Raw genomic sequence first — 22,094 nt, 5'->3', positions numbered from 1 at the left:
CCCTGACCACACTCTCATCTCATTCCTAGCTCAGGACGAAGGTACAAGAGCCTGAAAACCATGTTCAAGAAGAGCTTGTTCCCAACCACCCTCAAGCTTTTCAACACTCCACAACACTAACATCAGCAACTATGAACTTCCATGGATTATGTCTGGCTGCACCAAGGACTTTGGTTTTTGCACTATTATTGTGGCTATTCATTTATTGATTAAACATTTTTTAAATTATATATTCCGAGTGTTTGAGTTTGAGTTTAATTGATTGTCTCGTGTTTGCAGGCCTGTTAAGATGCTCCAAGTAACAATGCCATTGTTCCAATGTTGGTTCATGTGACAATGTAAAACCCATAACTCCCGGCACTTTTCTTGGCCCAAAGACAATGCCTGGGCATCAGGCAGGGCAATCCTTGCTTTGAGCTGACATACCTGTATCTAATCGGGAAAGCCACTGAGATAATCCAGCACCAGAGAGGCAAAGAGAAATTATTTACAGGTCCTGCTCCTGGTCGCAACCTTCTCGGGGAGTGCTGACTGCGGGGATTCCCAGTGAGGCCCGAATGGATTCAAGTGTCTGTTGCCTTCAGTCAGCTGAAACTCACTGCTGTTACATGAAAAAGGAGCATGTAAAGTTGCTGTAGAGCCACTTGTGGCACCTTCTTTAGTTTGGTTCAGTTTAGTATGGTTTATTGTCGCATGTACCGAGGTACAGTGAAAAGCTTTTGCTGCATATTAACAAATCAAACTACACATAATTACAATAGAGCCATCCACAGTGTACAGGTCCAATGTGTAGTGTAAGATAAAGTCTAGTAAAGTTCGATTAATGATAGTCCAAGGGTCTCCAATGAGGCAGATGGTAGCTCAGGACCGCTCTCCAGTTGTTGATAGGATGATTCAATTGCCTGATAACAGCTGTGAAGAAATGGTTCAAGAAGGAACTGCAGATGCTGGAAAATCGAAGGTACACAAAAATGCTGGAGAAACTCAGAGGGTGCAGCAGCATCTATGGAGCGAAGGAAATAGGTAACGTTTCGGGCCGAAACCCTTCTTCAGACTCCTGTCTGAAGTCTGAAGAAGTGTTTCGGCCCGAAACGTTACCTATTTCCTTCGCTCCATAGATGCTGCTGCACCCGCTGAGTTCCTGTGAAGAAATGGTCCCTGGATCTGGAGGTGTGCGTTTTCACACTTCTATACCTCTTGCCTGATGAGAGAGGGGAGGGGAAGGTGTGACCAGGGTGAGACTCGTCCTTGATTATGCTGGTGGACGTACTGAGGCAGCGTGAAGTGTAAATGTAGTCAATGGAAGGGAGTTTGCTTTGTGTGAGGGTCTGGGCTGTGTCCACAATTCTCTGCAATTTGTTGCAGTTTTAGATGGAGCTGTTCCCAAACCAAGCTGCGATGCATCACGATAAAATGCTTTCTACGGCACATCAGTAGAGGTTGGTGGGAGTTGTTTGGGACATGCCATACCTGTTAAGCTTCTAAGGAAATAAGTGAAGAAATGAAGTAGTGAAGAAAGGACACCTCCAGAAGATGTGATTAGAGGAACTAGAAAATCAAAAATCTTGTCTGAATCTTGTACTACATGTAATGTGAATGTTACTCAGAAGGTGGCGGGTACATGGAGGGAGTTGAGGCAAGTATTATTAAAAGACACTTGCGCAGGTATAAAGAAAGGTACGAGGAAAGGTTTGATTGGATATGGGCCAAACGTGGGCAAATGAGACTAGCTTAGATGGGACATCCTGGTTGGTATGGATGAATTGGGCTGAAGGGCCTGTTTCATGCTGTATAACTCTCTGACTCTAGTCTGTAAACCAGTGAGATTGCCGGGTTATAGTTAAAAACAGCAGAAGTTTATTAAAAAATGTATAAAGTGTCAGTGTTGCAAGTGTGTTATCCAAATCCTTTTGATCTTGCCCAGCCACTCAGATCAGATGCCGGAAGCTGTTTGTTCCATTGATGTGCGAGAGGAATATCCATGAAGAAATTCCCGAGTTAGTGGACACATCATCCAACCACAAGTAGTGTTGGAAATCCACACAGCTGCACATCTCATAATATATGGAAATTAACAAAGAAAGTTTCAAAGATGAAATGTTCCCAGATACACATTTTTAAAAGCTGAGATGCTGACGAGATCTTGATAGAGATCTTGTATCCAGGGTTTTCCATGCTCTTCGTAGTCTCAATTAATTGTACTGGAATATTTAATTCTCTCCACTGAGTTAGAGCGGCTCTAACAACACTCAAGAAGCTTAACACCATGCTGGACAAAGCAGCTTGCTTTAATGGCACCCCATCCACTGCCCTGATCACTCACTCCCTATTTTCACTAATCCATAGTGGCTCGAAAATACATTGGCATTTCTTGTCTCGGGTTGTCTGACAGCTGTGGCCAGACACACGTCCTCTACCATCAAGGAAAGCAACAGTAACCAGCTCACGAGAGCATCACCCCGCACATTTTGTCCTCTATTGTCAGTGGATCTAACTCCCACTGCAGTGCTTTCACCCAATGAGTTGCCACCACTTTCTCCAGAGCAATTGGGAGTGGCCAGTCATTGATGGGTGCATCTGAGATACTCTTGGGTCAAAAATGGGTAAATACCAGTCCAAATTAAAGAAAAGAATTCTATACCATTCTGCAGTGGTCAAGGGTCAACATTAGACACATCTGGCAATCATTTTGTCATTTAACCAATTCTTTGTATGAACATGTATTTATCTTGAAACATTCCCAGTCTCAAGCGAACTGTCATGTGCTACACGTGAGAATGATGTCATCTCAGGAAATGCTGCAACAAATGGGCCATTTTAACCCTATTGCCCAATGACGAGACTGGGGAAATCAAGCACCGTTTTTGATGTCCGTTGAACAGAGGTGCAGGATCAGCGCCAGGTGCCATCAGCCAGGTGGCAGGCAGGCAGAGTCGGTTAAAACTAACCCCCAATTCCGAAGTGGCATCTGGACAATATTGAGGAAGAAGAAGATGAGAAACTATCTTCGTCTACCTGCATCAAGAATGGGAATAATAGATGTCCGTGGTATTCGCCATTCCAAGTTCCATGGCATTGAGATGTAGAAGGTAGAATTTCCCCTTGCATCTGCTCTGGTGGCTAAAGGGTGAACACATTTCTGTATTTCATCCTTTATTATTGTACAACCATAAGCCCAAGTGGATTGGGCTAAAGACGACAAGCTCACAGACTGGCATGTCAGAGATGCTCGATAACATTCATTAGTTCAGTGAAATAGTGGTTAAAGACTAACCTGAGGAATTCCTGGGCAGCTTGTCCAATATTGTATCTTGAGCAATTGTACTGCAAAGGAAGATAGCTCTGAACTCAACTACATTGGACAGGTAGGTTATATCTTTCTCTGAAGCCATATCATGTGTTGCACCCTCCCCATGCTGCACTGTGATGTTAGTGGTGACTGCCATCAGTCACAAAGACCTTGCTTAAAACGGCCTTGCTGAACCTGACAATTTTCCATGTACAGCAGTGTTGAAAACCTTTCCCAAAACCTGTGTGGTGGTCAAATATTTTGACGAATGTGCCTTGTGTGCAGAGCTGGGAACCAAATCGAGCAGAAGTTTTCAACTGATCCATTGGTCATGTATCAATATCTCTTTCAGCAGAACATTCACCAGGCTCAGGGAGTGTTCAAGCATTGATAGAAATGCTGGAAAATCACAGGTAAATTAAATTATTCACTCGTCGGCACTTGGGTCAGTTGCCACTGATCATTCTCCAACGAGAAACAGAATCAGCTCCACCTTTGCTGATACTTCCCAATTCTATGTGGAAACAAGGAACCACAGATACTGGTTTCCAAGTAAAGGCACAAAATGCTGGAGGGTAGAAGGGAAGAAGGGTCCTGGCCTGAAACGTCAGCTATCCATGATTTCCAGGGATGCTGCCTGACCCGCTGAGGTATTGCAGCATTTCCTTCCCAATTTTATTACTGCCGTATTCCATGACAATGTCATTCTATGTTAGTGTCAGTGTAATTTACTATAGGTTAGTTTAGAGATACAGGATGGAAACAGGCCCTTCGGCCCACCGAGTCCGTGCTGACCAGCGATCAACCATACACTAGTTCTATCCTACTCTGTAGGGAAAATTTACAGAGGCCAATTAACCTACAAATCTGCAAGTCTTTGGAAAGTGGGAGGAAACCCAGAGGAAAACCACATGGTCACAGGGAGAACATACAGAGTCCGTACAGACAGTGCCCATAGTCAGGTGGTCCCTGCTGCTGTAAGGCTGCGCCACCGTGCCACGCTATCGCCACTGTGCCACCCCATCGCAATCCGTTACAGTGCCAAAATAAAACACCAAACTACCACAGCTGTAAACTATCACAATGCCACACAATGCCACGGGCAATCAATATCAATAATCAACCATGATGCCAGCCTGCACTGCACTCTATCAGTGTTAGTCCATTCCTGTGCCAATCACATTAACCATCACAATGCAAGTGAATTGCAACTCCAATTCATCAAAGCAGCAATCAACGAGGATGCCAAACCAACAAGCTCCGAGCCAACGTCGTACAGAGCCAGATTTGGCAGAGATTATTTATCACATTGTCAATCAAGCTCATGAACATTTTATCCTGGTTTCATGGTGAAACCAGACTGCTGTCGTGGAATCTGGAGCAAGATTCAGAACCAACAGCTGGAGTAACTCAGCTGGTCAATTGCAACCAAGTGGGGGAAAAGAATGCATCAGGTACCGACCAAAAACATGCCAATTCCTTTCCCCACAGATGCTGCTCAACTTACCAAGTTTCTCCAGCAGTTTGTTATTCATCTGATCTTGATGCTATCCTCATGCCTTTCCCAGTATCAATCTGTTCCACTGCTATTCTTGCATTATGTCAATGTACCACAGTAACAACTAAAGTCATACAATGCAGGAACTGGCCCTTCACCCATCTTGCCCATGCCGTTCAAGATGCCCATCTAAGCTCGTCCCATTTGACCCACATCCCTCTAACCTTTTCTGCCCATGCACCCGTCCAAACGCCTTTTGAATGTTGTTATTGTACATTCTCATCCAGATCATTCATGAAGATAGAGTGGACTCAGCGCTGATCCCTGCAACATATCCCTGGTCACAGGCCTCCACACTAAAACACAATCCTCTGACTCCTTCCACCTACCCAGTTCTAGATCCATTGGCTAGCTCACCACATGAGGTACTTGATGACTGGAGATCAGCAAATGGGGTATTTCCATTCAAGAAGAATCGCAGGGATGTTCAGGTAATTACGGGCCTGAGTCTAACGTCAGTGGAGGGAAGTTACTCAAAACCATTCCGAGGGCCAAGATTAAGCTACACTTAAAGTCAAGATTAGTCAGTGACAGTCAGCACAGCTTTGTTAGGCAGAGATCCTGCCTGACCGCTTTGATCATATTTCTCAGAGAAAACAAAATATGTAGAAGAGAAAATACAGTTGCCGCGGTGTACATGGGCCTCAGGGGCCTTTGTCAAGGTCAACCTTGCTGGCGGCACAGTGGCACAGCTGGTAGAGTTGTTGCCTCACAGCACCAGAGATCTGGGCTCGATGCAGACCTCATGTGCTGTCTGTGTGGAGTTTGCACGTTCTCCCTGTAATCGCGTGGGTTTCCTCCGGGTGCTCCGATATCCTCCCACATCCCAAAGACGTGCGGATTCGTAGGTTAATTGGCTTCTGTAAATTGTTCCCTGGTGTGTAGGGAGTGGGTGTGGAAGTTGGATAACACGGGACTAGTGTGAGTGGGTGAAACAAGAAACACCAAGTGCTGGAGGAACAGCAGTTCAGGCAGCATCTCTGGAGTAACATGGATGGGTGACATTTTGGATCGGAGGTCTGAAGAATGGTCCTGGGATTAATATGTCAGTCTGTTTGTGGATGAGTTGGGCAGGATGTCCTGTTTACATGCTTTACAATTCCATGATTCTATCTTGAGGTTCAGTTTCATTTAGAGATGTAGCCTGGAACCAGGCCCTTTGCCCCACCGAGTCCATTCAGACCACCGGTCACCATTCTTACTAGTTTCATGTTATCTCATTTTCTCATCCACTCCTTACACACGAGGGGTAATTTACAGAGGGGAAATTTAACCTACAAACCCACACGTCTTTAGGATCTAGGAGGAAACTGCAGCACCCAGAGGAAACCCGTGTTGTCACAAGGAGAACATGCAAACTCCACACAGACAGCACCCGAGGTCAGGATTGACCCGGGTCTCTGGCATTGTGAGGCTGCACCACTGAGGTTATGGTACAACTATATAGAACACTGATGAGATCACAGCTGGACTGCTGTGTACACTGACTTCTGTTTGACGCATGTTAGGACGTTACAATTGCACTGGAGAAGGTGTAGGAGAAATGCACTTGAATGATGCCTGCAATGGAGTTTATGAGAGACTAGATAGATGGTTTGTTTTCCCTGGAGGGGAAGAAGTTGAAGAGGGTACCTACTGCAATAGGTTTGTAAAATCATGAAAGGCACGGAAGGATTAGAACCTCTCCCCACAGGAGGAGAGTCTGAAACCCGAGGGCACAGATTTAGGGAAAGAGGTGAGTGGTTTCCTAGGATCTGATAAAAAGTCATTTTTTCACTTGCAGGCGTCTGGAATCCAGCATGCACACGCTGAATGGATGAAGGAGGTAGTGGTAGTGAGGAAGGTTACGGACCTACTATAGGGGCGGCACGGTGGTGCAGCGGTAGCATTACTGCCTTACAATGCTTTCAGGGCCAAAGACGTGGGTTCGATACCGACTATGGGTGCTGGCTGTACAGAGTTTATACGTTCTCCCTGTGACCGCGTGGGTTTTCTCCGAGATCTTCCGTCTTAAAGGGTTGGACAGGCTAGATGCAGGAAGATTGTTCTCGATGTTGGGGAAGTCCAGAACAAGGGGTCACAGTTTAAGGATAAGGGGGAAATCTTTTAGGACGGAGATGAGAAAAACATTTTTCACACAGAAAGTTGTGAATCTCTGGAATTCTCTGCCACAGAAGGTAGTTGAGGCCAGTTCATTGGCTATATTTAAGAGGGAGTTGGATGTGGCCCTTGTGGCTAAAGGGATCAGGGGGTATGGAGGGAAGACAGGTACAGGATACTGAGTTGGATGATCAGCCATGATCATATTGAATGGTGGTGCAGGCTCGAAGAGCCGAATGGCCTACTCCTGCACCTATTTTCTATGTTTCTATGTTTCTCCCACACTCCAAAGGCATTCAGGATTGTAGGTTAATTGGCTATGTGTAAATGTAAATTGTCCCTAGTGTGTGTAGGACAATGTTAATGTGCGGGGATCACTGGTCTGTGCGGACGCGGTGGGCCAAAAGGTCAGTTTCAGCGCTGCATCTCTAAAACTAAAACTGTTAGCAAATGAAATTTGAAGGAATGATAGGGCCGTTGATAGTCAACATGGATATTGCGGGCTGAATGGCCAGTTTCTGTGCTGTAATACTCCATGACTAAGGGGACTTGGAGGCCAGTTACCACATTCCTCTTCTCAATGCATTTACAAATGAACTGTCCCATCTGAGCCAAACACAAACCCAAAGACACAGTGTAGAAAGTCACCTGAATCACAACCTCTTCCTCCACATAGAATGAATTCCCAAAATGGCGAGGGTTCTGGCTGTATAATTAGATTTTAGACTTCGGAAGTACAGCGCAAAAACTGGCCCTTCGCCCCATTGAGTCGGCTCCGACCAGCAATCACCCCATACACTAACACTATCCTGCACACTAGGGACAATTTATAATTTACAGAAGACAATTAACCTACAAAGTTGTCCGTTTTTGGTGTGGGTCAGGAAACCGGAGCAAACGGGGAAAACCCACGCGCTCACAGGGGGAACGTACAAACTCTGTACAGACAGCACCCGTCGTCAGGATCGAACCCAGGTCTCTGGCGTTGTGGGACAGCAACTCTACCACTGCGCCACCCTACTGCTGCCTAGATCTTGTCAAACAGTGTATAAGAAGTTGTAAGTTTCAATTGGAGCCAACTGTATCTATTACCTTGCCCACACAGAGCCTCCGGCAATCTTGTTTCTCAGTTCCCATAGCCTGGTCCATGAGCTCCATCTGTTCCTCCCCTGAGCTCACAGAGCTGGGACTAATTGAAAGAGATTACAGTGAAATTCACTGTAAGTAAATCTAAAAGTGAACTCACCTTTTTTGGCAAATCTCCTTGCTTGATAGAACAGCGCTTGGACTGTTTGGTTCAGTAGATTCATGTTCTCACTCGGCAGGTCTTCAGTTGCTGTCTCCAACTCGTTCTCCCACTGGGCTGGTCTATCTCCAGCTGCTCTGACCAGATCGGGCAAACACTGGATTCCAGTGCCAGCATTGGGCTGCCCATTGCTGTTGGTCAGGGCGAATACTCCATTAGCAGTCTCATCTTGGGCACCTCCGTTCAGACTCTCGCCGTTGGCCACTGTACTCAGAGCAGCGTCAAGCCGTTCCTCTGTCTTTAGTTCATCGTGTGTCTCTTTGTCCACTCTATCAGGGTTCATTTTCACAATCACATGGCACTGTTTGTTGCTTCTCAGAATGCTCCTCTCCTGTTACTTCCTCAGTCAGGTCTTTCCCAGCTGTTGATCGTTCATGAGGCTCGTAGCTTCATTGTGGCTTCCACCTCTTCATCCACAGCCTCGACATTTGGAATCTCTTCCTCGCCGTCACTCCCCAGGAGCCTTGATGAAAACCAGTGAAGCTCAACGCAGTGGCTGGCAAGCTGGAAGACCAGAGTGAACTCTTGTCACACCTTGTACAACAGGCAAGATTAGTTAATGCATCAAACTGACTTAATTCTGCCTTACATAGAAACATAGAAAATAGGTGCAGGAATAGGCCATTCGGCCCTTCGAGCCAACACCGCCATTTTTATTTTATTTATTTTATTTTTATTATTTATTCAATATGATCATGGCTGATCTTCCAAAATCAGTACCCCATTCCCTGCTTTTTCTCCATATCCCTTGATTCCTTTATCCCTAAGAGCTAAATCTAACTCTCTTGAAAAACCTCTCTTACCTGCATTAGTAGCATTCTCATACCCGAGGAAAAGCATGTTGCTTCAAACACCTTCCCAGAGTCACGTAATTTAGACTGGCACTCCCATTGTTAATTAAATTAAATAATTATTCATTTCTTACACAGCACTATAACTTTTATTTGTGTATTTTATACTTGTCTTATTCCATTGTAGCTTGTCTTATTTTTCTATTCTTTTTTAATGATTGTAGCTTGCTTTTTATTTTTCTATTCTTTTTTAATGACTGTTTTTAATTGCTTTTGATTGCTTTTTAATGCTTTGTGTAAAGCACTTTGAATTGCCTTGTTTCTGAAATGTGCTACCCTGTATATAAATAAACTTGTTTGCTTACTAAGGAGTGGACTATTGCTATAGTATCTGTTTATTAAGTCCAGTCCGCCATTAGATCTTGGCTGATCTATCTTTCCCACCTACCCCCATTTTCCTGCCTTCTCTCCATAACCTCTGACACCCGTAGAGGCCGTTGTGGATATTTATGTAATAACACAGTCACGGTGATTTCTAACACTGATAAAGAGAGTTGTAGAGGGGAGGGAACTGGAGGTAAGAAAAGGCCAGAACAAGAAAGGACTGGCAACAGATAACCAAGGAAGGGCGGATCCCATAATAACACATTGTTGGCTGGGGAAGATAACAATAGACAATAGACGATAGACAATAGGTGCAGGAGCAGGCCATTCGGCCCTTCGAGCCAGCCATTCAATGTGATCATGGCTGATCATCCCCAATCAGTACCCCGTTCCTGTCTTCTCCCCATATCCCCTGACTCTGCTATTTTTAAGAGCCCTATCTAGCTCTCTCTTGAAAGCATCCAGAGAACCTGCCTCCACCGCCCTCTGAGGCAGAGAATTCCACAGACTCACCACTCTCTGTGAGAAAAAGTGTTTCCTCGTCTCCGTTCTAAATGGCTTACTCCTTATTCTTAATCTGTGGCCCCTGGTTCTGGACTCCCCCAACATCGGGAACATGTTTCCTGCCTTTAGCGTGTCCAAGCCCTTAACAATCTTATATGTTTCAATGAGCCCAGTTGCTCCATTCTCTCAGCATATGATGTGATAACAAAGGGATAGGTAGACAAAAGTGCTGGAGAAACTCAGTGGGTGCAGCAGCATCTATGGAGCGAAGGAGAAACAAAGGGATATATGGATGTAAACAGTGGAATTAGTAGGACGACTGGAGTGGGGGAGGGAATGCACAGGTTACTCGAAATGAGTGAAATCATGAATCAAACCGCTGGGTTGTAAGCTGCCCAAGCGAAATATGAAGTGTTGTTCGTCCAATTTGCGTGTGATGTCACTCTGACAGTGGAGGAGGCCCAGGACAGAAAGGTCAGCGTGGGAATGGGAAGGGGAATGTGTGGAAACTGGGAGATTGCGTAGGCCAAGGCAGACTGGGCGTGTGTTCCCTCAGCTGCCCACAAAGGCTGCTGGTTTGGGAATGGCTGTGATAAATCTGTGGTGCTTCATAAACCTTGCTGCCAAGCCCAAGCGAGAAACATGTCTTGTTCACAGCGTGAAAACGTGTAAGATGATTAGCTGCCCACCCTCCCACTTCCTGCACATCCCACTGAATCCAACACAGTTCCTGCATTGGAAGCATTTTGAATGTGTGAGGCAATGCAAAATATAATTGTACTTAAAATATGATTTTGACCAGCCTTAAATTTAACTCAGACATTTGAAAACCATCTGAAACAAAAATGCATTAAAAGACACCTTTGAAATGAGAGTGGTCGCTGAGAGGTCTCCATACTTCTGCTTGGGGTCCTTGGAGACGGGTGACATCAGCCACCATTCCGTGTGGCAAAGAGGTGAGGGGGAAATGGCTGGAGCATCTCATTCACACTTGACTGCAGTCCCACCAGGGAGAGAACTCGCACAAGGCTAAATCCAGAAATTGCCTGCTTTTCGAGACGCAGTGCCCACACCCGCAAGCTACACCGGAGTGACAACACTCGGATTTCCCTTTCAGTCCCTGCAGCGTCTCCTGAACAAACACACACACACACACACACAAACTTCTCACCCATGGGTGAGAACAGTGTCGACTGCAGCACACAACGCCGAGACACAGAGTGTAAACATCGCAGAACACGAGACCCATTTCTGAAGACATTTGAGAAGCAGCAGGAACCGAACTTACAGCGCCCAATGTAATTAGCAGCAGAGCTGCTGCCCAACAAAGTAAAATCCTGAGCATACCTTTGCACAGCTAGTTCACACACCCATTAACAAACTGTCCATCCACCCACATAGCACCACAGAGTACTCACAACACTTGTAGCTTGCCATATGTGCATGCATGTTTAGATATATAACAGAACATGTAAGTCCTGTCCTGCTATCACAGGAGATATTTGTTTGCAAATTGATGAGGACCGGTCATTTCCCCAACACAGTAAACAACAGCTGTAACCAAGCAACCAGCTGCTGGGTAGCTAGTGGGAATTATAATTGCAGTACCAGCCACAACGCAGAGCACCAAGTTTATCACCATTTGGGGAAGAACATGACAACTCTCCCCCAAAAGCTATCAGTGAAATAGTGATTCTATCTTCATCGCTGACAGCTGAGAGATCACTTGGATTAAGTTGATACCATTACCTTTAATTTACTTGTCCACACCCCCAAACAAGTTTGGAAAGAGTTCTGTAAGGAACTATTCCAAATGTAGATACAAGGAACTGCAGATGCTGTTTTACAAAATAAGACACAAAGTGCTGGTGTAACTCAGCGGGTCTGGCAGTATCTCTGGAAGACCAGGGTAGGTGACGTTTCGGGTCGGGACCCTTCATCAGACTGATTATAGACATTTCGGCTTGGGGACTTTTGTCACAATTCGCAGCTGTTCAATCCTTTTGTCTCACACCTTCTGTATTTTCATCTCTGGCCTTTATCCGCCAACTGCCTATAAACCCCCTCCCCCCTCCACCACCTGTATCAGCCTATTACCTGCCAGGCTTTGTCCTAGCCCTCCTTCCTTCCAGCTCTCTTCCCCTACTCTACAAACAGTCAGAAGACTGAACTGGTTCGCACGCAACAGAAGCTTTTCACTGTATCTCGGTTCACGTGATAATAAACTAAACTAAACTGATGAAGGGTCCTGACCTGATGCGTCACCTAGCCCTTGTCTCCGGAGATGCTGCCTGACCCGCTGAGTTACTCCAGCACTTTGTGTCCTTTTGTTGGAAGGATGCAGTGCTCAATACTCAACAGCTCTGCATCCATATCTCCGGAGCACGGCGGCAACTGGTCTCCAGCATCAGCAGCGACACCTCTTAGTAAAGACCCTGATGAAAAGCTTTACCTTCATTTCCTGTACGTTTGAATGCTCAAAGCTTCAGGTCCACAAACACAGTTGTAAGCTTATAGTCAGCAATTATCTTAATGCTTCAACTCCATGGTCTATCCACAGCAGGCACTTCAAAGCACCAGAAAGGTATCACCATCCTTATCTCCATAAAATCCTCCAAATGTATTGGTTGGGGTTTGGACATGGATGCCAGTGTTCCCTCCCAGGGCAACGGGCATTGTCTCAGCATCGAGGCTCTGAGCACACACTTGGCCAACTCCTCCGGTGGGCCACAGTGTTTGAATATGTCAAAGCAGACTCTTCAGCAATGGTCACTCTGCTTCAAACTTCATCACAGTAATAAATCACCAGGACAAGGTGCCTCAAAGATGCTTTCAAAGTCTCCTTGCAAAATGTAACACACTCCCACTGGCCCAGAACTGGTCTGGGTATCTAGTTGAGAGTTTAACTCGCCAAGGCATAGATGGCTATGTCCTGCAGTTGGTAAATGAGATGAGTGTAGATGCACACATTGTCAACATACACATGGTTGGCTAAAGTTTGTCCATGGCTCAGAGGCAATGGGTCCTTCATGTTGTGGCACTTCAAGTAAATATCCAAGTACGGTGTGGATGCAGCAAGTGGTTTCCACCTCTACCTCTCCCACTCTTTCAAACAACGAGATCCATACCTCATGTGCAGGAAAGAACTGCAGATGCTGATTTACACTGAAGATAGGCACAAAATGCGTAGTAACTCAGTGGGACAGGCAGCATCTCTAGATAGAAGGAAAGGGTGACGTCAGGTTGAGACTCGTCTTCAGACTGAGGGTTGGGGGAGAGGGAGACACAGAGATAAGGAAGGCCGAGGTGTGTAAACGAGACATCAAAAGGGATGAAGCTCAAGGTAAATGTAGATCATTGTTAGCTAGGAGAAGGTGACAACAAAGCATACAGGAGCATCACCTCATATTTCGTTTGGGCAGCTTCCCCCCCCACCAGTATGAATCCATCTCTCTCCATCCCTTCCTAGTTCTCCGACTACTCTGACTATCCCCCAATTAAATTTTATCTTTGTATGCTTTGTTGTCGCCTTTTCCTAGCTAACAATGACCGATTCTATATTCTCCTTGAACTTCATCCCCCCCTTTGATGCCTCACCGTATCCTGCCTTATCTGGGACGACAGATGGCACAATGGGCTAAGTGTTCGGCTGGCGACCGGAAGGTAGCCGGTTCGAATCCCGCTTGGAGTGCATACTGTCGTTGTGTCCTTGGGGCAAGACACTTCACCCACCTTTGCCTGTGTGTAATGTAATGTAATTATGTGAAGCACTTTGGGGTCAATGCAAGTTGACTGAAAATGTGCTATATAAATAAGATTATTTATTTATTTATCTCTGTATCTCCCTCTCCCCTGAGTCTGAGGAAGGGTCTTGACCCGAAACGTCACCCACTCCTTCTCTCCAGAGACGCTGCCTGTCCCGCTGAGTTACTCCAGCATTTTGTGTCTAGTTTCATACCTCAACTGCCCACCGGGTGATTCAACCTCTCTAACTCTTCATCCACGAACCTTGTATTGAAGCGAAGTACACTCAGCGCCCTTGCATACACTCTGTCGAGAGCAAGAATGATTTTATATCACCCAGCCAGTCTCTCTCCAGCTTCTACACTGTTCAGGTGACCCTTTAATTTCCAGTTGCAGTTCTGGTGACAAATTGTAAATCACTGCACCGCCTCCAGTTCATTCACATAGTTTCTGTATAGCAGTGACATGAACTGTGCCCCATCCACATGCTGTGTACAATCACAGCTACAGAAAATGCCTGAGGTAAGGGGGAATATTTACAGATTAAATATTTATCATCAGATCTAAAACCACCTGCTCCTGGTTAGTTCCATGACTCTCAGAAACTGTCCCGAGTACACTAGATCCCCAAAGCTGACTTTGACAAATTTGATTTTTCCAATGTGTATGAAAGTTAAAGTGACACACATTTACGTGGTAGCTGCAGTAATGTATCGAATGCCCCAAACCAGAACCAAAGGGAAGAATGTCCACCAAATGAGGGCCTTAATTCAAGGGAAGAATTCCCAGGACAGCTGACAGCTTTTGACTCTCAGACCCAGTTCTGGGAGGTGTATTGCGAGATGATATCAGATTCCTTTGTTGCAAATAACATCAATGATGAAAATAAACAAGCGATCTACTTATTGTGATGGGAGCCCGCACACATAATTTAAACAGAAGCTGGCTGAATCCAGAGAAACCTGATGTCTTTAAAAAACGGATTCAGTAGATTAGTGGACGAATCACTTTAACACAAAACAGTGGATCATGCAAATTTGATTCAGTTAGGGAAACGTAGTTAAGCAGTGACTCTGTACGTATATAAGTGCAGGCACACAGACAGATATGCATACATATATGTACATATACACAGGCATGTGCCCAAGGTCAAAGGCATACACAAATGAACAGACATATGGATGCACATATACATACATATATACTATATGTACATGCATACATGCACACATAAACTTAGTGACACACATTCACTCTAAGATACACAAACATAAAGAATCACGTCACATGTAGTCCATGGCCTTTAATTGCAGCAACCCTTCTAAGGGTTGCCTGGTTCTATCCCGGATAAGTTGGACTCGTCTGACACTTAGTGTGGAGTGCATGTCTTTGAACTTTCCTCGATCTGTTTTGTCTCCGCAGCTCAAGACAGCAAAGGTCAAAGAGATGCGGTGGGTCTTGTAGGTTTGGAGACGCATGAGAGTGCAGCTGCTGTAATCTGGCGTAAAAAGCAAACTGCTGGTATGTTCAGTGGGTCAGGCAGCATCTGTGGTGGTAGGGGGGTAGCCAATCTCTCAGGTAGAGAGCCTGCATCAGAACTCTTGTCAGGCCACCTGGACCCAGAGACCTGGAAACTTCAGACGCAACATAAAAGTCCGTGTGGGTACAAGATGGGCATCAATAAACTTAAATTTGAATTGAATAACTGCAGACAACCAACTTATCTGTGTTAGAATCGGCCTTTTTGAGTGGTTATCAACATGCAACATGATCTGAGATTTTACCCCCACAGATGCTGCCTGGCCTGTCAAGTATTTGCAGGCTTCTCTTTTATTTCAGATTTCCAGTAACCGCACAGTCCTGTTGGTCACTAGACCAGTGTGGTTTTCTCTCTCCTCTGACCTCGTCGGTCTGCTCCAGAGGTTTCAGCTTCAGGCAACCAACATTCACCTCCCCCTCCCCACCAGCACGCCATTCACTCTCTCCGTCTCTCTCCGTCTCCACCTACCACAGGCATTTCCTTTGTGTTCTCCACCCCATCCCAATTCTCTGCAAAACGGAATGCATTTGTTTTTCCGATAAAAGGTAATTCTCCCAAAACATGCATTCTCTGTTAATAAAAGATGCACCACTGAAGATCTCCAGCAAGTTCAGGGAACCGCCCCGAAACTCACCCATCCTTTTTCTCCAGAGATGCTGCCTGACCTGTTGAGTTACTCCAGCACTTTGTGTCTATCTTTGGTATAAACCAGCATCTGCATTTCTTTGCTTATACATGTTCAGTTTTTAGTTTGCACACCAAAAAATGTTGTTCAATATTCTCATTGCAACTGACCAGATGAATGAGTATAATGGATATTCTTGTGAAGATAATGACCCATTGGCAATTTACAGTATACCATCGATATACTGATCTTATAGAAAATTACAAAATTCTTAAGGGGTTGGACAGGCTAGATGCAGGAAGATTATTCCCGATGTTGGGGAAGTCCAGAACTAGGGGTCACAGTTTAAGAATAAGGGGGAAGTCTTTTAGGACCGAGATGAGAAAATCCTTTTTTACACAGAGAGTGGTGAATCTGTGGAATTCTCTGCCACAGACGGTAGTTGAGGCCAGTTCATTGGCTATATTTAAGAGGGAGTTAGATGTGGCCCTTGTGGCTAAAGGGATTAGGGGGTATGGAGAGGCAGGGATGGGATACTGAGTTGGATGATCAGCCATGATCATATTGAATGGCGGTGCAGGCTCGAAGGGCCGAATGGCCTACTCCTGCACCTATTTTCTATGTTTCTATGTCTATGTTTCTATGATGATGTGCAGACTAACTAGCAGGCTCAGGGGCAAAATAGATCCTTCAGAATTTGGCAGAGGATTTACATCAGTTAATTTATGTAGCTCGGTCAACATTCTACTATCAGCCTCGAAGTTATATTGAAGAACTTTCTCGATTCAGACATTTGTCCATTAAATTAATAAGTTCTTAATTCCACAATCTGAAGTAACAATTAGCGTAATGAAGAATTCATTGTAAAAACACCACATCACAAACACCACTTTTATTCATTATAAATGAGTAACTAATGCACCCAAAGGATATTTTTACTTCACATTGTCAAACATGGAATAGTCTATGACTCACCTCTGGCAAAGCTAATTAAACATTCAGAACATTTTATGAAAAACATTTGATTTTAATTTCAACATTAACTGTAAAAAGAGCACCCCCCTGCCATTGTTGACAGTGCCAGGTCACGTGTGGATTGCTTTAGAGTCAATCTTCATCTCCGTTCCTTTTGGTACGACCTTCTTGGAACTGAGGTGGTTCCTGGTGATGATCAGAGAATGAAAGGAAGCGTTAAACGTGAGGAGGTTGTCCTGCAGACTCTTACGCAGGTGAGGGCCAGCAGAATGTTGCTTAATGCCTGCTGGCCCTAACTGTGGAGCCATTGTCCTCCGCTTGGATAAACCTAACTCTGGGGCGTGCTGCTGCTGACTCTGTTCATCTGAGGAGGCTCCAGCTTGGTGATCACGAGACGGGACGTCACCGTTGCTTCTATTCTTGGCAGAACGCAAATGTTGTGGCAATTGCCCTTGATGGATCAGTGAAGTAAAATTGGGTACAAGTCTTGTCTGAATTGAGATAGGATCCGTTGTTGTCATCAACTCTATACTCGTCACAACTTTTAGCTGTGGTCTGTTCTCGGAATGCTGAGGACGTTTCAGAATTGTTGCTCTTTCTGATATCTTGTATTCTAGCCTGTCTTTAAATGATTTCAGAAATGGCTCCTTGGGAGAGCCATTATACAACAGGACAAATTCTTTCTGTGTGTCAAGTGGCAAGATACACATTCCCCTGGAAGATTTTCTGAATATTTCAAGCACCAAATCTAAGAGAAATAAAAAATGAGAAGAATATTAATTTTGCTTGCAGCTTTTTCCATATTCCATTTGGGGCATTGAATGCAAAGGCAGGAAGGTTAAACACTACTTTAAATTGCGATGTTCAAAAGTTGAAGTTCTATACTGGAGCAAAGCAAATTTTGATGCTGAGGTTAGACACAAAATGCTGGAGTAATTCAGCAGGCAAGGTAGCATCTCTGGAGAAAAGGAACGGGTGATGTTTCAGATCAGAACCCTTTTTCAGACTCAAGATGACTGAGTTACTCCAGCATTTTGTGTCTATCTTTGGTATCTGAACTGCCTTCCTACCAATTTTGATAGCGATAAGCAGGAACTTTCAATGGTTTCTTGTGGGTGGCTGCTTGCCGGTAAAGGGATTGATGGTAAATGGGAGGGTTTTAAACATGAAATAGGGAGAGTTCAGGGCCAGCATGTGCCTGGTAGACAGAATGGCACGTTGGTCAGGATTAGGGAACTTTGGATATCAATAGATATGGAGGCACTGGTCGAGAAAATGAAGGAGGTATATGTCAGGTATGGACTGCTGGGATCAAGTGATTCCCTTGAGACGTATAGGGATATAGGACACACTTGAGATAATTATTCTTGTGCCCCTATTTAAGCTGTAGGGAACGGCCTGGGAACTATAGACCAGTGAATCAACGCTGGGCCCATTGTTGTTTGCTCATTTTTATTAACGATTTGGATGTGAGTGTTGATGGCATAGTTAGTAAATTTGTGAGTGACACTAACATTAGTGGTTAAGTACATAGTGATCTGCAATTATAATGGGATTTGGATCAACTGGGCCAATGGTCAATGGATTTAATTCAGATAAATGCATGGTATTGCGTTTTGCTGGACAAATGAGGCAGAACTTATACGTAAAGAGTAGGGTCCAGAGGATTGTTGTGGAACAGACAGATTTAGGGGTGTAGGCACATGGTTCCCTAAAAGTGGCGATAGGTAGATAGTGTGATGAAGAAAATGTTTGGCATGTATGCCTTCATAGGCCAGGTGAACTGTAGTTGGGATGTCATGTTGCAGTTGCACAAGATGTTGGTAGGACCACATTTGGAGAATTGTGTACAGTTCTGGTCATTCTGTTATAGGAAGGACGTCATTATATGGAAAAGGGCATAAGAAAGATTTACAACGATGTTACCAGATCTGGAAGGTTTGTGATACATGGGAAGCCTGGATAAGCTGGGTCTTTTTTTCCCTGGAAGATAGGAGGAAGACCACAAGACATGAGCAGAATGAGGTCATTCGGCCCATCGAGTCTGCTCCGCCATTTGATCATGGCTGATCTATTTTTCTTTCTCATCCCCATTTACCTGCCTTCTCCCCGTAATCTTTGACACCCTTCCTAATCAAAAACCTATCAATCTCCACTTTAGAAATACCCATTGACTTTGGCCTTTACAGCCGACTATGGGAATTAATTCTACAGATTTACTATCCTCTGGCAAAATAAATTCCTCCTCATTTCCATTCTAAAGATACGTCCTTTTATTCTGAGATGTGCCCTCTGGTCCTAGGACTCACCCACTACTGGAAACATTGAGGGATGACTTCAGAGTGGTTTATAAAATCATAAGGTGTACAGTCAGAGTCTCTTCCCCAGGTGAAGGGAGGCGAAAACTAAAGGGTGTAGATATAAGGTGAGAGACGAAAGATTTAATAGGGAATTGAGGGGTAAGTTTTTCATACAGATGGCAATGGGTACAGGGAATGAGCTGACCGAGGATGTGGTGGAAACGTTATGATATTTAAAAGTCACTTCGACCGGTACGTAAATGGGAAAGGTTTGGAGGTGTATGGGTCATCGAACCATCTTGATTAGCCAACTTGGTCAACATGAGTAAGGCTGAAGGACCTCTTTCCATGCTGTATCGCTCTCTGACTATAACTTTGTTCGGACCTCAGATGTGTGCAGTTCTGGGCACCACACAGTAGGAAAGATGTGATAGTACTGAAGAGGGTGTGGAGGAGATTCACCAGTTTGGTTATGAGGAGAGACTGGAGAAACTGTTCTCCCCGAGGTTAAGAGGAGACTGCAGCAACCTCTGTTCTTATCAGGGGTAGGCAAGAGAACATGTATTTAGGATAAGGGGGAAGAAGTTTAGAGGGAATCTGGAGGGGACCTTCTTTGCTCAGAGAGTGGCGAGTACCTGGAATACACTGCTGTAAAGAATGGTGGAAGCAGAATCACTGACAGCATTTAATGAGTTTCTAGATAGGCACTTGAATCATTTAGGCCCACAGGATACAGTGCGGGGAGGTGGGATTAGTATGGATCAACCGGCTGTCGAGGACATGATGGGCCGAATGGCCTGTTTCATGCTCTATATTTCTATACTCCATAAAACACTGCTTAAAATATCTTCGATTTAGTAGAAACATCTTCCTAAATCTACAATAATATAAAAATAAGAATGGTAAACTTACCAAGAGCTTCATTCATTACTTTGGGGATGACAGTTTTGAGGATCTCACAGTTTCTCTGCAAAGATGGGTTTGAGTTCATCTCCAGCAACCAGACCTGCGGAAGGGTTCAAGCATGGCACGTTATTCCTCTCGAGACATTCATGTTGAAAGAGGACAGTGGGTGATTGCTGCCAGGAGCTGGCGAATGGATGGCGAGGTGACCCCAGAGATAGCAGATGACTTACTTAATGCCTTTACAAGGACTGGAAAACTGGAGAGTGTGACAGAGCCGCAAAAGGCCAGCATGGTGGCACAGCGGTAAAGTTGCTGCCTTACAGCACCAGAGACCCCGGTTCGATACCGACTATGGGCTTTTGTCTGTACGGAGTTTGTACATTTTGCCCATGACTGCATTGGTTTTCCCCAGGTGCTCTGGTGTCCTCCCACACTCTAAAGACATACAGGTTTGTAACTTGGCTTCTGTAAAGATTGTAAATTGTCCCTAGCGTGTAGGATAGTGCTAAGTGAGAGTGCTAGCGGTTGCTCCAGGATGTTGCCTGGATTCAGGAGCATTAGCTATAAGGCGGGGACGGATAAAATTGGTCATTTTCTCCGTAGTGTTGAAGATAAGACGCAACCTGATAGAATTGTGAGCGGCACAGACAGAGTAGATGGAAAGTTCAAATATTCGGTTAAGATGAGAGGGGAAGGTTTAAAGGTGATTGGCGATTGCAATTGTTTTTACATAGAGTGTGTGGTGTGTGGAGCACACTTGCAGGGGAGGTGATGCACAATGGGTTTTAAGGTGTTTAGATGTAGGGAATAGATCATACGATCAAGCAGGGAATAGGGAAATACAGAACATGTGTGGGCATAAGGGATTAGTTTGATTAGCTTCATGGTCGATGAAGATACGATGGGCCTGTGTACTGTTCTGTATCTATTTTAGTTCATGTTTCAACCCTAGCATTGGCCATCGGATTACAAACAGACTCACCCCTGATCTTAACTTATCACATTCTATTTTAACATTAAAATATCCTCGCTATGATTTCCTGTGAATCTGTTATTCCTGCAAATGATCATTCTCATGCTTTGTAATTAAAGTGGTTTACATGGATGAAGGGAATTTGACCTCAGCCTATCCACCTCAAAGCTAACACAGGTAACTGGCAGGAATGGGACTATGTTGGTTTTGACCAGAACACGCAATCGTAAACTCTTTCCAGAGTCAGGGTTTATGAATCAGATGTTCAAGGTCCAGCAGATGGCAGTAAAAAAACATCGCTTTGTGCAACGTACATCTGCAAACCTCAAGGTTTTAACTTGGTCTTCCCACAGTCCGAGTGGTATCCCCACCTCCCCTCCTCCTCCTCCTCTGTAACATCAGAACGCATCACATCATCAACGAGGGAGGAGTGTTGCCACTTGTGTCATTCCTACAGGAAGCATCACCTCACGGGGGAAGCATTGACTTTGTTAAAAGTCAGGTGGGATGAGCTGCACCCCTCCGGGATTGGTGTGTTCCTGTTTCGACATCAGCCAACCAAACTGGTTCAACAAAACCACAAACTTAGATCCAGCCAACAATTTGTACAAACACAAGGAACTGCAGAATCTTTGGTAGAACACAAAATGCTGGAGTAATGCAACGGGTCAAGCAGCATCTCTGGAAGACATGGATAGGCAACATTTCGGGTCGGGACCAAGAGGATCACAACATTTTGAGTCGGGACTCTCTGAGTTACTCCAACACTGTGTTTTACAACGATTTGCATTATCAAGTATCTCCCTCCTCACAATTAATCTGCCAAAAGCACTTTATGGGAGCATTTTGTGCAAAATTTGAAATGGAGATTTTTGGGATGACAGAGTGATTACAGGGTGGGGACAGAGGCCATTGGTCTGTTGAAACCACTTTAACTCTATGTTCGAGTAATCCAGACAGTCCCTCCCATATAACCCAGTAAAATCCAACTCCCTTGTAAATGCTGCAAAAAAGTAACTACAAAATATAAACAGATTATTGGAATTGACAAAGATTTAAAATTGTGAATTGTTACATTTTGGTAGGAAAAATAAGAAGG

General features: G+C 44.7%; 2 protein-coding genes across 3 annotated transcripts in view; both read right to left on the bottom strand.

Annotated features, from left to right (window-relative positions):
* Positions 1-13,406, bottom strand: part of LOC129711680 (protein polyglycylase TTLL10-like) — a 40,470-nt gene extending 27,064 nt beyond the window's left edge. Inside the window, exons 1-2 of one of the 2 annotated variants that reach the window (XM_055659506.1) lie at positions 11,351-13,406; positions 8,194-8,757 (exon numbers count right to left, since the gene is read on the bottom strand). In XM_055659506.1, the coding sequence (XP_055515481.1) occupies positions 8,194-8,536 (343 nt within the window). In that variant the 5' untranslated portion in view covers positions 8,537-8,757; positions 11,351-13,406. Of the gene's footprint in view, positions 1-3,274; positions 5,467-8,193; positions 8,758-11,350 lie in introns of those variants that run through there. The other variant, XM_055659507.1, reaches the window with a different exon arrangement.
* Positions 13,407-16,080: 2,674 nt separating this feature from the next.
* Positions 16,081-22,094, bottom strand: part of LOC129711679 (protein polyglycylase TTLL10-like) — a 51,126-nt gene continuing 45,112 nt past the window's right edge. The window contains exons 11-12 of the mRNA XM_055659504.1: positions 20,029-20,122; positions 16,081-17,564 (exon numbers count right to left, since the gene is read on the bottom strand). Of these exons, the coding sequence (XP_055515479.1) occupies positions 16,927-17,564; positions 20,029-20,122 (732 nt within the window). The 3' untranslated portion in view covers positions 16,081-16,926. The remainder of the gene's footprint in view (positions 17,565-20,028; positions 20,123-22,094) is intronic.

The sequence above is a fragment of the Leucoraja erinacea genome, chromosome 30, assembly GCF_028641065.1.
Source record: "Leucoraja erinacea ecotype New England chromosome 30, Leri_hhj_1, whole genome shotgun sequence".
Classification (NCBI taxonomy): Eukaryota; Metazoa; Chordata; class Chondrichthyes; order Rajiformes; family Rajidae; genus Leucoraja; species Leucoraja erinaceus.
This window is presented reverse-complemented; position numbering and strand designations above follow the sequence as displayed.